The sequence below is a fragment of the Lytechinus variegatus genome, chromosome 3 (assembly GCF_018143015.1).
Source record: "Lytechinus variegatus isolate NC3 chromosome 3, Lvar_3.0, whole genome shotgun sequence".
Classification (NCBI taxonomy): domain Eukaryota; kingdom Metazoa; phylum Echinodermata; class Echinoidea; order Temnopleuroida; family Toxopneustidae; genus Lytechinus; species Lytechinus variegatus.
In genome coordinates, this window is record NC_054742.1 from 43,309,366 (window position 1) to 43,326,662 (window position 17,297).

At 37.0% G+C, this 17,297-nt stretch overlaps 1 protein-coding gene across 3 annotated transcripts in view; it reads right to left on the bottom strand.

Annotated features, from left to right (window-relative positions):
* LOC121411093 (corticotropin-releasing factor-binding protein-like) overlaps positions 1-13,225 on the bottom strand; it is a 51,210-nt gene extending 37,985 nt beyond the window's left edge. The window contains exon 1 of one of the 3 annotated variants that reach the window (XM_041603611.1): positions 12,980-13,225. In XM_041603611.1, the coding sequence (XP_041459545.1) occupies positions 12,980-13,003 (24 nt within the window). In that variant the 5' untranslated portion in view covers positions 13,004-13,225. Of the gene's footprint in view, positions 1-1,898; positions 2,216-12,721; positions 12,900-12,979 lie in introns of those variants that run through there. The other 2 variants (XM_041603612.1, XM_041603610.1) reach the window with 2 other exon arrangements.
* Positions 13,226-17,297: the final 4,072 nt, after the last annotated feature.

The window sequence follows — 17,297 nt, forward strand, 5'->3', positions numbered from 1 at the left end:
ATTTTACGCAATGTTGCGTTGAAATAGCCCAATATGGGGTAAACAAATACCAAGCAAACACGCATGTTCCCTTTTTACCCAATATTGAGTAAAATTTTACTTAGTGTTTTAGAGAGTGGGGGGGGGGGGTAATTGCCAGGTAAACTGACCTCATAGAGATATTTTAAGGACTATGCCATTAAATGGAAATGTATCTCACTGATCAAATAATGCTAGCGCGAAGCGCGAGCTGAAATTTTTTATATTTAGACCTTAAAAGGGAAACTATAAGCAAATTTTTGTAATCATAATACGTACCTGTCTCGCTAAACAAAAAATGCGAGCGCGAAGCGCTTGCTGATTCTGTGAGGATTACATCTAAACACATAAATCACTTTTTGTAATCATTGTAATCATGATTAAAATACGCATCTCATTAATCGAATATTGCGAGTGTGAAGCGTGAGCTGAAAATTTACGAACTTCAGTCCTGAAGAGGACCATTTTAAGGCTTGTTTGTAGGAATTTACGAAGTCCATACGTATTTCACTAACAAAATGGTGCGAGTGCGAGCGCGAACTGAAAATTGTTGATATCTAGATCAGAAAAGAGGACAAGGAATGATTTCAAGAATTCATGAAGAACACTATTATCTCACCAATTCATTAATGCAAACGTAAGCAAGGACTGGAAATGTCATATATTCAGAACTTAAAAGAGGACAATCACTTGAAATAGTCATGAAAAAGAAGCATATGTCACTACATAAAATAATAATTATAATAACTCGAAGTGCGAGGAAATATATTTGGTGTATATTTGCTTGAAAACGGGATGTTTCAGTACAGCCGGATGATATATCTCGTTAAACAGATGCGAGCACCAGGAACGATGAATACATTTAGGCCCTAAGCAAATTATGTTTCAGTAAAAAGCAACATTTTTAAAAGTAATATAACATAATATATAATGCAACATATCATAATATACAATTTACAATTTCTTCTTTCTCACTACGTTTCTCTTCCTTTGTCCTTCTTTTTCTCCTCCCCCGCTTTTTTGCCAGGCCGATGGGGGTGGGGGGGACACGTGCCCCCCGTAGTTACGCCACTGACTCTACTGGTGGTTTGAACACTATAATAATATTAATCTACCCCCAGTTTGAGTTATCAAGAATTTCAACATCGAGGACTATTTGATACCACCAGGCCTATGCCACAAATTTGATCTTGAATCGAAATCATTAATGATTTAAAATACAAAACCTACTCAAAAATTAATAATAAAATAAGAGAATTAAGAAAAAAAATGTGCATCACAGAGCAAGAAGAATATTAAGATTTTTTCCCATTTTGTGACATAACATGCGAACATCCCTTACCGCATGAAATGAGTAAAAATTTATAATTATTATTTTATGAATATTTTTTTTATAAAACACATATAAATCACAATCAAATCAACAAACTTTCAATGAAATTTAACAAAAATTATGATGAAAAATGAAAATTAAACGCAAATAATGACTACTAGTCAACGAATGAGAGCTTATCAGTGAATCAGTAAACAAATTATTATTGATTCTAAAGACTCTTTCTTTATGGGCTTTCTGTTCTTAAAAAATATCATACTTAAAAATTCTCTTGAAATAAAATTGAAATTACACTGTTTTCAAAAGCACTTATCGAAAAGGACTTCTGCTTACTTGTCCATTGAAAAGTATGATCACGGCAACATAAAAAAGTAATACGCCTAGGCCTACTAGTTACTATTCAAACTGCATTTATGAGAATCAGTATTGATATGCATCAAATGTCGTTGTTTGAATATTTCGAAATATTGGTCAAGGTTTCCCTCTTTTGGTATAATGGAGATATCACAAGAAAGATTGCAACTCTCGTCACTGATAAGAAACTTACCTTTTCATCCGTTGCCTTCGAACAAGAGAAGAGTGTCAAAATAAGAGCAAGAAAAGATATGCTGTACTTAGACGACATGATGATAAGAGTACAGATGGTCAAGAAGTTTGAGATTAAGTTGAAAATAAAGAAAAAAAAACAATCAACTGAAAATGAATTGCTCCTGTAAGAAAACTTCTCCTCGGATCTAATTTCACTTTGTATATTCAGGAGTACTGCTTTTCTTTCTCTTGAAGTTCAGCGAGTCAACTTGCTACGAAGTGAAATATCTTCCTCGAGACGCAGCAATTATGTAGCAGAGACTTCTCTTTTCCGAAACGTATATGAATGCAAGAAAACGTCTTGCTCTCGCCTCATATTGCGTCAGATAGTAGGCGTGGCTTCATTTAAGCAACAGTTTCGATTGGTCCATATCTGCAAAGCACAAAGTGTGACGTTCCGCTTTAAATTATATACATTGAACTATTGGAATAGTAGCGTGAAACAATCAACCATTATAGTATACGAAACATGCCAAAATCGTCAGAGAGCTACGTACCTCTCAAATTTTGCACGTAATGGCAGAAAAGCCAAATCGCTTAAGATGATCGTCTCCTGCATTCTTTAAATTGTCTTTTTGTTTATTGAGTAATACATTTGTTTTTTCATTATTGATCCAATGCTTATACCTCAACAATGATATTATTTTGTGTTATATATCACATTTGTACATATTACTTTGTAAACTTATATCTGATGCACTGAATGCAGAAATAAAATCAACCAATCAATCTATCAATCAAAAGAACAGGACAACCTCACAGGAGAAGATTATAGAAGTTGTATGAACCATCGCAAAATAGCAATGATCATTTCTTTTATTTTGTGTAATTTAAATAGGATCATTTTGTTTTGTTGTTGCAATGTGCGGGTTTCTGTGTATTCATTAGGCAGTTAGAAGAGACGGTGGGTGAAGCAAGTGGTTACACCTAAAATTAGGTCACGCTACAATCATGATAATTTGTTATTCTTATTTATATAGAGTTGGAATAATGCCGAGTAACCTGGAAACATTGGCGCACAGTTCGGGCGGGGGCTTTGATATCTTGACCAAGGAAAAAAGAAGAAAAATAAAGGAAAGGAAAAAGAGACACATATGTAACTATGCTCTGTATATTTTTTTTAATGCTTGTCACAAAATTAGAGTATTATTTTGAAAGGGAAATTCCTTGACATGCTCGCTTCGTGACTATTTAGGAATCCCCCGAATACACCATGTTCTAACGCGCTATAAATTCAGACTCATTGATAGCCACAGCGCCACAGCCTGAAATGAAATACAAGTGATAATGACGTCTTCTGCTCATTATGGTCGATGATTTGAAAATATTTTACAAGATATTTAAAGATTTATTTACCCCCCTAATATACATCATATCTACAACTCGGTCCATTCTGTTAATCAATAGCTATTGCTTTCCGTAAACAAAGTGGAATCAAGATCAAAACACAAAATAAAAACAAAATGAGATAATGCATCATTTAAGTCAGTGGTGTACTGACGGGGGAAGGGGGCTTGGGGGCGCTTACTCCCTTCAAACAAAAAATCACGACCCAGAAAATAAAAGAGAAAAGAAAATAAAATGAAAGAGCGAAGGGAAGTGATTTTATCTTCTGAATATTTTATGTCCAAGTCTATCACAAAATTATTTTTTTTTATAAAAATGTCGAAATACGCAAAGTTTTTTTTTAAAGAAATTTTACCCGCTAACCATATCTCACCCGTCAAAATTTCTGGCTCATTACGCCACTTATTGAAGTTGTAGAGATGACCTATCACTCAAGTGCCCAGTGTTTCTCTATAATCATTTTAGGTTTAGCATCTTAACAAACATTATTTTGCTTCCGTTTCGTATAGAAATGTCTCACTTGCCTAGTGTGAAATATAAGCCAAGAAGCGAGATATTTTGCTCACCGGGATGCGATAGTTATTGCAGGTCTGGCCGACATGGACATGTACCAATGGAGAGCCAATTTAAAACGTCATGACACTAAACATATTACTAAATGTATTCGTTATTGTATGACAAGCATAAAAACGCGCTGATCGACGCCAAGGGGGTATTTGTATCAATCATTTACAGATAAGAAAAAAAAACCAAATCATCTACTGCATGGAAACATTTTCTTTTGTCATTTTCTTTGGATGATTTAATTTAAAACTGTTGACGGAAGGAGGTGATGAAAAAGACATGATCAATCTCATTAGCACGATAATTTTTGATCGCCCACAACCATCACACTTCCAAATACCGCATCTCAGAATGCGAATGACTGCAAGGAAAGACGATGTTTGCATGGAGATAGGTCAAATACTTTTCTGTAAATTAACCTCCAACATTTCTAATACCAACATCGATCCCGTCATCTAGGCATCAAAACCATCCCTATCATTATCATCAACGTCATGGGTATACTAATCATTACAGCCGCCATCAACACCAACACCATCACCATTTACATCGTCATCATCATTACCACCACCACCATGTCCATCATCATCATCATCATCATTATCATCATCATGTCCATCATCATCATCATCATCATCATCAATACAATCACTAACATCAACATGATCATTATTGCAACTACAAACGCCACAATCGCCACCCACCCATCCACCATCACCACCACCTTCGCCACCCTACCACAACCATCGCCAAACCACCACCACCACCACTATCGCCGCCCCACCAACACCATCGCCACCCCACCACCACCACCACCACCACCTCCACCATCGCCACAAAACCATCACTTACATTACCACCACCATCACCACCATCGCCCCACCACCACCACCACCATGATGATCATTATTGCAACTACAAACGCCACCATCGCCCCCATCCACCATCTCAACCACCATCTTCACCCCACCACCATCGCCACCCTACCACAACCATCGCCACACCACCACCATCGCCACCCAACTACCACCATCGCCACCCCACCATCACCATCGCCATATGCTTGGTATAATTCTCATTTGGTCTAATAGCCAAATGGTCTAACTCTATTTTGCAACTCATGTTTGGTTTGTTTAGTGTTAAGTGAAATAGGGAGACAATTTGTGGTGTCCCCTCCTCCACAAATTGTCGCCTAAATGAGGCGACAATTTGTGCAGGGGTGACAATTTGTGATGTCAAATTTTGAACAAATTGTCGCGGGGTGACAATTTGTGATGCAACAACATTTTTGAACGCACAATGCTGTAATTGCTTGAAAAGACACTTATCTAGGAGGATAGAATGATACGCATAGCCCCTAAACATTTGTTTTAACAGCACCAGCTAGAATGTAGTCCTGGGTGGTGTTTTAGCCTGTTCGTAAGATACGCACTACTTCCTGTAATACGTACGGCCGGTGACCTGTTCATGGTTAATGAGTTTCATCCATTTTTTTTAATTGGAGTGGATTTCCTATTTAAAGCTACTCTACAAATTATTTGTAATTTATCTGTAGTTGATTAGTAATAATGTTGATTCGTATATTTTTAAGATGTTAATGCTGGAAATGAAAAATAAAACTTGAAATAAAACGCTTAAACAGTTATGGAAAATGCATCAGCCCCCACTTTTTTCCAAAACCGTGTAAAAAAATGTCAAAATGACCATCTGATTCTGATTTTTTTCTGGTTACCCCCCCCCCCTCCCCCAACAACCACCACCACATCCACTTCAAAGACGTTCCGCTACCCTTGTCCTTGAGTTTTATACAGTATGAGTTTAAATATTACACCGTAATGTGTCGATACTTTTGTTTTTCTTTCTTTCTTTCCTCCTTATTTTTATTTTATTTTATCATTATTATTATTATTTTTTATTTATTCATTTTTTTATTATTATTTTTTTTTTTTGGGGGGGGGGGGTTGGTTGTAGAACCTGACGGGGCCATAGTCCAAACTCATCCATACAACAGTGCTTTACGGGTAGGGTCCTGGGCGGAGCCCCAGAACCTCTTGACTTTAAAGTTATTTTAAACCTTACAAATGACCACTAATTTTAATCACATCGCGTGTATATTTTATAGCTTTCACACAACACATAAATTCAATTCATTTGTGTACCGTTATCATCCAAATATTTTAGGAGGCACACCATAGCAAATGTGGGAACATTTGTAAAAAGTCGCCAGCGGGCGAGGTGAGCCAGAAAGAAAAATGGCCTTTTGAAATGAAATTTTAATTATGTGATAGATTTTTACTTCATAGCAAATATGATGTCATATATTTTTTCATTTCATCTCATTTCGCTGCCTCCTTTATTTTCTGTTATTCTCCCTTGGCTGTGGACCAGCTCCCCCCCTCGTACGCTAGTGCTTCAATGCGAAGCTTAATGCAGAAATAGGGGGTCCGTTTAGAGCCCTTTAAAGGTTTCAGATGAAGAGCCTCCACTGCACGGGTCTTGACTCTTGGACATAGCCCCCGGTAGCTTTGGAGATTTAGCAAGTTTATGATAGACTTTCATACGACATTATGCTATATATCATCCATCTTTCTTCCCGCTCGTTATCTTCAATCCTCGGCAGCCCGGTAGTGTTATCTTGTCCTTTTTCTTTATTTTTCAATTTTGATTTTGGCTCATTCCATTCTACCTTCATTTCTCGCTTTTGTTTGCCTTTATGTCATCTTTAATTTATTTCCCTAATCATTCTAATGTATTTGTATATCGGGGAGAATCGTTCTTTCTCACACGATCCCGTTTTCTTTCCGTTTTCCCTTTTGTTTTTTCTCTTTTCTTTTCCCTTTCCCTTTCCTTTTCCTTTCCCCTTCCCTCTTTTTTTGTTTCCTTTCCCCTTCCCTTCGTTTCTTTCTGCCCCCTTTCTTTCCTTTTCCCGGTTCTTTTTGTTTTCCCGGTGAACTCCGCCAGGGGGGGGGATTGGTACGCCACTGGAACAATATAAGAATTGCATACGGATATGAACCTCTCGGTGCTGTCCTTTTACATTATCGAATTTTATATTTCTAACATCACTAGCGTAGGATAATCGTGAGGGTGTGTGTGTGTGGCTGCACTTACGTTCAAAACAAGCAAAATAACACAGGAAAAATTGCCAAATATGACACAAGTATTTACATTACTTGGTCCATTAGCCAATTAGATATAAGGAAGATCATAAGAGAAAAACTGGCAGAATTGACAAATGATGTTGTTTTTCTTCGTTTTGTTTTACACAGTGAATAGATAGACACAAGTTAAAAGTGCTTGTTGTATGTGTGTGTGTGTGTGTGTGGGGGGGGTACCTCTTAACAGGTGGCCTGGTGAGTGAGGATGATCTAGGCTATCAATATTAACTGCCAAATGCGAATTAAATAGATCTTTCCAGCTTTATGTCTTATTTAGTATGTTCGCATTGCCTCTGGACTGCATCTAACTTGGCTACCGTTTCAATCATCAATACATTTTTTCAGATGCTTTGAACGTTCATGTTGCTACAAAATATAAAATTGAAATGGGGATGGGAATGGAGCATCTTAGACGTATCATTGTATTTAAGGATCGGTATTTCTTAAGCACCCTTATCATTGTTTTCATTTGCATTCAAGTTATGAACCAGAAATGGAAGTAATAAGTGATTTTTTAAAATCATATAATCGACGCACCTGTGCACATCCCCCTATACGATTTAAAATATCGATATATAGAAACCATATATCGAGGTATAATAAAAATAGACAAACATGACAAGATTAAAATTTTTGCTTTTATAATTCAATTTGAATTGAATCAAGGAAGAATTAAGCTTACATAGTTAAAGAATAGTAATTTTCTTCATTTGTTTCCTTTTTGTTCCTCTTGCCCCCTCAGAAAGATCATTGTCCCAAAGATACACCACTGACAATAACCTTACATCACAGATTGTTTAAAGTAAAATCAATATTAACCAATATCCTTCAGTATAAATGAATGAGGGACTTAAAGTAACCTTATGACAGATATCATTATCCACATCGAATAAATGCGTTTAGGAAAAGTAGTTACTTCGTCTTCATTGATTTTAAAGAACATCATTACAAACATTGTGCTATAATCATGTATAAAACATTATGATTACATCATAAGAATAATGCAGTTCTTGTACAGCGAGAATGCATAACGAATGAATATTTTGGATATTTGTGCACTTGAATTGAGTTTTGAAGACAATGTGTCCTTAATAAATCAGTGAAGCAGGTTGTAATTTTGCTTTCTAAAAATATTACAATAAAATATTATTATTTTCATGAGAACAGGAACCGTATAAAAGTCAGAATGAACTGGCAATTATAAAAAAAACCGTGATTTTATATGATCTTTTTTATTTCTTTCAATAAAAAAAAATCAATCCCAGTGGAAAGGGAAGGCGCCACTCAGTAAAAAGGGGCGACAGTCTTCTATGATTTTTTAAAGTATAAAGAGAGAAAACTGAAGAGGGAGAGAAAATGAAGCAGAAAGAGCATTTATAATAGTGTTTGATAGTTCAATTCTATTACCCGGTATAGAAAGAATGTCACTTTTTAGATCGTCCTGCGTTTCAGAATACAAAGGTCGCCCCTTTTCCAGATCTAGAAGAGTGAGACCACTGTTACATATAAGAATTGTAAGAGCAATTACATTCATTTATTTAGTTATTTCCTTTTAAGGATAGCCAAGAATGATTAAGAACATTCGAGAACGTGTTTGTAAAAGCTTTTGTTAAGCAGGCCTCTCCCTATTTAAAGGCAAGGATTATTGCTATTTCTGAATAGAGATTACTTTACAATAGAATTGTATTGGTAGTGGAAATGAACAATAGCCTTAGCTATTTTGTTGACACATGTTAATTTCACTGAGGTCATTCAAGAGTCTTCCAGAATGTGATTACTCCAGAAAGAAGGAGAACGTTCTTTTCAAAGACAATACTAGAAGGATCTAGAATAGTTTTAATTGGTATAAAGCTGGCAGATTCTTCAAGGACATCATCATATCATACCAGATCACTTCATCGGATCAGATCACATAAAATCAGAACTCAGAGTTTCACGCCAGACTTTATGTCAGAGCAGAGTTTATTTCCACCTGGAATAGTTATCTTCTGTGGAATCATTTGCCCGCCATCAATGAACTGTTTGCAGTTATTTTTAGAGAGGAATTTTCATTTCTCATTAACTTCATCAACCTGTTCAATGAACACTCTTCAACATGTTCAACCCATGGATTGCTGAAATTGACTGTTAATCATCATCAACATCGTCTTCACGGACATTTCAACTCATTACAGTGACTCTTATTATTCATCGTACTTCAACATCAGTTTCATCATCGCCATCATTGTGGACTTTTATCTGGATACTATCATTTGGATAATTACTTGGATATAGTATCATCACTTAGGAATTTTACCTCTAGCACTTCAAGAAATGTACATGTAAGACCAATATATATGTATTTATTTATGCTTTATTAGTTTTTGAGTGTTATATTTCCTGTTATAAAAAAAGAGGAAATTAAACCTAAATTTTACTTGTTATTTGTTGCAGTATCGTAACACCAGTGAAAACAGATGGGGGTGCTGGCGGTATGAAATGGAAAATCGATGAAATTTGTTATTATCTGTTGAATATAATATCAAAATCTATCACAGAATAAGATTTTCTTAATTTAAAAGATGAATATTGTCCATAATTGCAATCACTTGCTTCTTTCGCTTGTTGGCTTTAAATTTTTATTCCACATTCGCCATGTTGTGCGTATTGGTTTTTAGCTCACTTCTGTTCCGCTTTAAAACAACCCTTTTTCAGATTTTTAATCGTCAAAAGTCAGCGCCCTAGCCCCTGGGAACGATTTTTGGAAGGGAGTGATGGTAAAAATTTGAAAAGCAAACAAAATAGTGTGGTTTTCGCTACAAAATGGAAGTAATTTGGGTCAAGGAATAATTTGACAAAGCCGAAAGTGTTTCGCTCAAAAATAAAAGGGGACTTTGATCAATGAAAAATTTGAAAAGCAAAAAAAAAAAAAAGGGTTTCACTACAAAATGTAGGTCATTTTTTTATATTTCTGCTACTTAGAATACTTACTAAAGGTGCTGCTAAATAACACACGGAGCACCACCGCTTCAGGGCCATGTCAAAAGACCCAACCCTACAAAAAGACTTTCTTTAGCATAAACTGATGTACAATTACTATCTCTGCCACCATACTCGACTTAACGATGCAAAAGAGATACTGAATAACATAAAGAGACGTAAATTCAATATGATCTAGAATATGGGAGAAAATTTTCATAACAAACTGAAATGTGAACATTATGGGTCTTTAGGGATCACCATGATCACCCTGACGAGCTGCATTAGGCGGTTTGCGTGCCAATAACACGCTCATTAGCATTATGAAACGAGAAATAGGTTTCCTTTATAATTACCCAAGTTACACTAGGCATGCATGAGAGATGCGGAATGAATGAATAATAATCATTATTATTTAACAGCCACAAGTACATATTCTTAACTCGGAAAAAATCGATGAAGGGTCAGTCGGTTTGGTCATCATCAAAGACATTCTTACGATTTTAATCACTTTCCCGAATGTCGCTGGAATTTCGAAGATACAGATTCCGCTTGATTACTGCCGATTCCGACTTAATGTGACTAGGGCTACAGGCTTCCTCCCTTCAAGAGGCTGATAGACCACTAATGGTCCCATAGACGACAAAATCCACCAAAGACTATTTCTTTTAAAGGGTATTTGATGCACATGACGCCATGAATAAACGCGATTTTAATATCTAGGCTTTTTCGGTTTACTTGGATAAAATACCTAGTATTGATAAACGTATATGGACTTGTCAAACCATGTTCAAACACACAGTAAAAACCCCGTATCCTTACCATAATTTGGCTATCCTTGTGTTATCTTCCGTTTGTTTCACGGCCGGTGCTTTTCTCCGTGGTTTTCCTCTCAATCGAGCTGGATTTTTTTTCTAAACATGGTTAAAATGGGGTTGTTTGTTGTATTTTGGTCGCATTATTTAATTTTTAAAGATTTACAATTCGTAACTTTTTTTCCATTCCTTTTCACAGCCCTCAGTATAGCTTCAAAGTTCCCACGTCCCTTTTACCCCTCGGGTCAGCGAAATACAAAAGCATGCGTATGCCATCATGCCATCATGCCGACCAGTCGCGCGGGTAGCGCGTTTCCGTTTTACACCCTGGCGAAGGCATTTTCCGGAAAAGTAGCCAAAAAGCGACTAGTGAAGAGTCTACACACGTTGCTCGTTGCATGCAGCGTGCGACACAGGCGAGTCCACCACCGCATGCAATTTGCACAGTTACTGATCAGAGCACAGAGTTCCTCGGCACTTCATGTACAGAGAGAGCGGCAGTCAGGAGTGAAATCCGAACATGCTAGGATTTGAGAGATAGATAGATAAAGAGGGAGAGAGACAAAGAATATTAACAAATTAACAGATAGATAGATACTCTAGTTAAAAAATAGATAGATAAATAGATAGATAGAGAGAATGAGAGAAAGACAGACAGATGGATAGATAGATAGAGAGATATTAAATAGATAAAGAATGAGAGAGACAGAGAAGATTATTAACAAATTAACAGGTAGATAGTTAAAAAATAGATAGATAAATAGATGGAGAGAAATAGAGAAAGACAGACAGATGGATAGATAGAGGGAGGGAGAGAGATAGAGAATTTGAGAGATAAATTGATGTATAAAGAATGAAACAGAGAAGATAGACAAATTAACCGATACTGATAGATAGATAAATAGATAGAAGAAAGACAGACAGATGGGTGGATAGATAGAGAGAGATAGATAGATGTTAGATAAAGAATGAGAGAGACAGAGAAGATTATTAGATAGATAGATACTGCAGTTACATAGATAGAGATAGAATTTGAGAGATAGATATATAGACAGATAGAAAGACAGACATCAGCAAATCGGCAAGGCAAATAATCAAGGCAAACTTTCGTATTGAACCTGAAAAGTATAAGCTCAGCTGCATTTGCAAGTACGGTATGTTCTGCGGATAACTTCGGTGCGGACTTTAGATCGCGCGCCCAGCTGATAATGTAAACAAACGTAGAGGTAGACTCTTCACTAGTCGCTTTTTGGCTACTTTTCCGGAAAATGCCTTCGCCAGGGTGTAAAACGGAAACGCGCGACCGGGTACGGTACATGTATGTACTCATACTCATGCGCTGGCTTCGCTGATCTTTGGCTGAAGAAACGTAAACAACAATAGTTAATAGTTACAACTTGTCTAGATCTAACTATTTAACTAGCCTAGATCGAGCCAGACTCTAGGCCGAGAGAAATTAACGTTACTTAGAAGACTCTAGATCTAGAAACCTATAGCCTAGCCCTAGACTACTATCAAATGCTGGTCATAAGTGGTTAGAAAGATTTTACAGTATGTTGTAGCAAATAGGCAGTAGTAGTATGGTGGTACGTATAACGTCATAACTAATCCCTATTGTTCTAAACAATAGAAATAATATGAATTATAATCCGATTATAAAAATAATCCGATTATAAATGAAATATGGATGATAAATTATGGAAATATGAATACACGAATCGATAAGTATGAAGTATGGATTAACATTAAAACAGTAGGATTAAAAAAAGATGGACGGTCAAGTGATGTAGCAAAGGTATGACGTCAGAGTGACGAAACCTGAAAAACACATGACGCCGTAGTGGATTGCACAACATCCATGACGTCATTTCCATACTCAAAACAAGAAGAAAGTAAAGAAACAAAAGACAAGACTTAGTATCGGACATGAATATAATTACATGAAATTATGGAAACATGTAAGATGGATGACGTCACCGTGGGCGCGACAACCAGTCCGAACCACTCTCACCAGTGGATGAGTGGATCCAAGATCGACAAAAAGGCAACTATATTTTCCAAGGATGAGTAGAGTACGAGTATGGTACGTTGACATAGACTTGTACAGCGGTCAAGCACAAAGGAGAGCGTCACGGTAAGGAGATACATTGAAAAGAGAACCAAATATCCAAGAAAAGAGAACCAAGACAGTGACTTACTTTGACACCAAACCATGGCGTCATGCATCTTGCAAAGAACCAACACGCGTATTACGTAATAGCTCTTTATTCGTATTTGAACTGTCATACATGTAAAGGTCTGGTCACATCACCCGAGCGTTGTTGGAGCGGTCGTGGAGCGGTATGGAGAGAGGGTCGAATTTGGACAACGCTCCCAAGGTTCATCACCGCAATGGATCGATGCTTTAACGCCCAGCACCGTTACAGCAATCTCGGAAAACGCTTACAACCGCTCCATCAAAGTTGGTGAACCGTTTAATTACCGGCCGGGCAACGCTGGTGAAGCAGCGCACAGTGGGCAAGAATGAGTTGAAAGTGTGCCAAAATTATATTCCGTGTTAGATTTCTATTTTAACATATTGTTTATGGGTAATTTTGGGCGTAGAATCGACTGAACATAATTTAAAGGCGATATGACGTCACCTTGATACCATATTTTGATTGCCTACTTAAAATATCTGTGAAAAGACAAATTATGCTAAGCAAAATAGTGTAGTATAAACTTTGTGTTATGTGCTACTTTAAAATTGGCCAGAGTGAATATGCCTAAAAACATTTATTACATTTATCAAAAAATAAACTTCAAAATCTAAAAAATATTAACCGTGCTCTTATCAAGCTGTGTTGACATGTGTAAAACGCAGAATATATAACACTACGAATGTATCACTGTGAGGAGGATTTGGGGCTGAAATTATTCTACAAGTAAGTTTTATCCCTGGAAAAGTTGTGGGTATAGCCCTAATTTGCTTTAGCAACCTTTATTTTCTTCACATTATGCCCGGAATTCATGTCATTTTCATGGAATGGGAATCGTTCTCGCCGTGCAAAAGCGAACGACAATGTACACCCTTACGGTGCGCTACGATGACTGCGCGGTATAAAAAATACAGTTTTTGAACAGGTTTTTGGGGTGTTGTGGCAAGTAAAATCGGCTCTAACATAAAAACGGGCAAAAACGGGCAATGATCATTAAATAAAATAAATACTTTAAAATCTGAAAATATTAACCGTGCTTTATCAAACTGTGTAGACTTAGGTAAAACGCAAATTACATAACACCACGAATATGAGGAGGGCTTTTGGCTGAAATGATGCTACAAGTAACTTTTAATCTCTGGAAAAGGGGTGGGTAGCCCTTACATGCGTTATCAACCTTCCTTTTGTATACATTATGCCCGGAATGTCATGTTTATGGAATGGAAGGGGAATCGACCTCGCCGTGCAAAAATGAATGGCGATGTACAGGGGCGGAAATCTCTCCCAAAAGGGGGGGGGGGACACAGGGGCGGATCCAGCCTTCGCCAATAGGGGGGGGGGGCGGAAATTTGTTTCAGCCATATTTCCCCCGATCGGCAGCCCGAAGATAATTTGTGTTTGTTTCTTTGAAGGGGTAGTCCTCATTAGTCACTTCTTAGCTTTATTCTTATAAATTAATATATAATATCATAACCCTCATTTATATGATGCGAGCGCGAAGCGCGAGCTATTTTTTTTGGAAATTTTATGAATTTTTTCCTAAAATTTGAACTGATTCTGGGCAACGTTTGTTATCCTGAAAAAGACATGTATGCAATTACTACGAACGCAAAGCGCGAGCGGAAATGAACTGATGAAAAAAATAACCTGTTAAAGTAGCATTTAACAATCAAATCTTTTTGACATTTTCACCTAAAGTAAAGAAAGGAAATTCTAAGCACTTTTTGTAACTCAAGCAGAATAGGTACACTCTAAAAAATGAAGTGCTAATTTAGCTCTTAAAGAGCGTGTATACAGGGCCGTCACCAGCTTTTTTCTAGGGGGGTGCTTTTTATGAAAAAAAAAACACAAAAACACAAAAAACAACGTATTAACTCAATTTCATGCAGTTATATAGCCCGCCGGCCAGAATGGATATAGAACGTATCCCTACCCCCCCCTCCGGTTTTTTTTTTTTTTTTTTTTTTTTTTTTTGGTTCTGAAGGGGGGTGCGTTCGCACCCTCCGCACCCCCCCCTGGCGACGGCCCTGGTATAGTGACTGCACTTCGGAGTACTGATTTGTCTAGTTCAAATTTGAACTAGACAAATCAGCAATCCGAAGTGCAGTCACTATACACGCTCTTTAAGAGCTAAATTAGCACTTCATTTTTTAGAGTGTACTCTATTCCTTATTTGTAAATCCTGAAAAAGATGATTATCAATAATGAGAGCGCAAACCGCGAGCAAAAAAAAATCATATACGTTTTGAACTGGTACCTGTTGAAAAGGTACCTGTTAAGGACTGCTTGCACTTAGCCATAAAGTTGTCACATATTTCAAAAATCAAAAAATGCGAGCGCGAAGCGCGAGCTGAAGATTTTTAAAGAAAGATTGGAAAATTTCATTCAGTTTTTGTAATCGTGAACAGGATGGCTATATAATTTAACGATTGATGCGAGCGCGAAGCGCGAGCAGGAGAAAAAAAATCAGGACTTATACCTAGAAGCGGGCAACTCTGTTCATGTTTTTTAAATCATCAAAAGGATGAGTAATATTGGGTCTTAATTCCTACATTAATAATTCGAGCACAAAGCGCGAGCAGAAAAATTTTGATAGTGTGATCTGAAAATGGATAATAATTTAAATTAGAGAACAAGTTGAGTATCTGAATAAACATGCGCGAGCCTAGAATTTAGGCATTCTAAATACAAATTTAATCATAAAAATCATGAAACTCTGATATTCTGATTTGAAAAAAAGAGTAAATTTCAGCTTTATATTTCAAGCACTTTGTAGAAAAATTGTAAGATGGATATGGATCGCACTTAAAAAAGAGCTGATATTATTATTACTTTGAGTTTTGACATAGGACCGGGACATCCTTACGACATGCCATCATATGAAAATGATGACTATCTTCCTATTCCTCTTGCTATGAGCGCGAGATGAAAAAAGGGACAATTTAATAATTGAATTGGCATATTTATGATGCCTAATGAGGGCGCGAAATCTGATGATATCATGGCATAAAAACTGGACATTTCACTTTTGTGATTATGAATAGGATGCATCAGTTAATATATTTTTAACCATTAATGCGAGCGCAAATCGCGAGCTATAATTTTGATAAACTGTCATGAAAAGGGGATTTTAAGTAGTTTGTTGTATAACCAATATTGAAACATTTATATAACTCGCCAATCAAAATGCGAGCGTGCAGCGCGCTAGCTGATGCGTCTTACCAATCAGACCTGAAAAGGGATATTTTGAAAACTTTATGGAATATACGAAAATAAAAGGTAACTGATCATTTGCGAGCGCGCAGCGCAAGCAGCAAATGTTAACAAACCATAAAACTGACATTTTTACAGAGCACTTTTTAAAAACCAATTTGTAAATTACACAAAATAATGAAAGTTCGATTTCCGAGGTGAAATATGTGTTGTATATTGACTTCCAAACGTGATATTCGAACTCCATATTGAACAAGATATGTAGATCACCTAACGGGCAATGCGAGCGCGAAGCGCGAGCGAAAATTTTATTTAGTGGCACGAAAGATTCTTTATATTTTCCAAGCCATCCCCTCATCTTATGTTATGCACTCGTCGTCCTTCTCTTCTTTTTCTCCTCTCTTTTTCCTTCTTTCTTTCTTTCCTTTTTTTTCTTTTTTTTTGCTCCGCCAAGGGGGGGGGGGGGGCTCGGCCCCCTGGATCCGCCTATGGGGACAAGGGGCAGGAAAATATGACAAGCAAAAAAAAGTTATCATCGCCAAAGTAAGGTCATCTCGTCCCAAATTCACGTTTTATTTCAATTTAGAATGATGTATTTCTTACCATCGTACAAGACCAATATTAGTAGGGGGACATTTGATATTGTGTCCCCCCTACTATTTTGAGTAGGGGGGACACGTCCCCCCTGGGATTTCCGCTCATGACTGTATGTCCATATGGCAAATACCCCTCCGATATTGTTATCTTACTTACCCCATGATGGTTTAATGGTTTTATTAGAGATTACATTAAAAATGTTTTGACATTCCATCTTAATCCCTCCCCCCAAAACCCCAACATTGATGAATTGGAAGAAACGGGGGTTTCTCTTCAATGTTATAAGGACAAAAGTATTTCGTTTGCAAATCAGGGTGAACTGGCTCTTTTAGCGGTATTTTAGGAAGAATTTTCACCAACAAAACAATTATCTCTTGTGATTTTTTTTTCATTTCTTCCGTAAAAAGTGTGGGGGGGGGGATATATCCCCATCCCCCGGGATTTACGCCAGTGGTATATAATACGGGAGGAAGATATTATCAATCCCCGCGCAGAGCAATGAAATTAA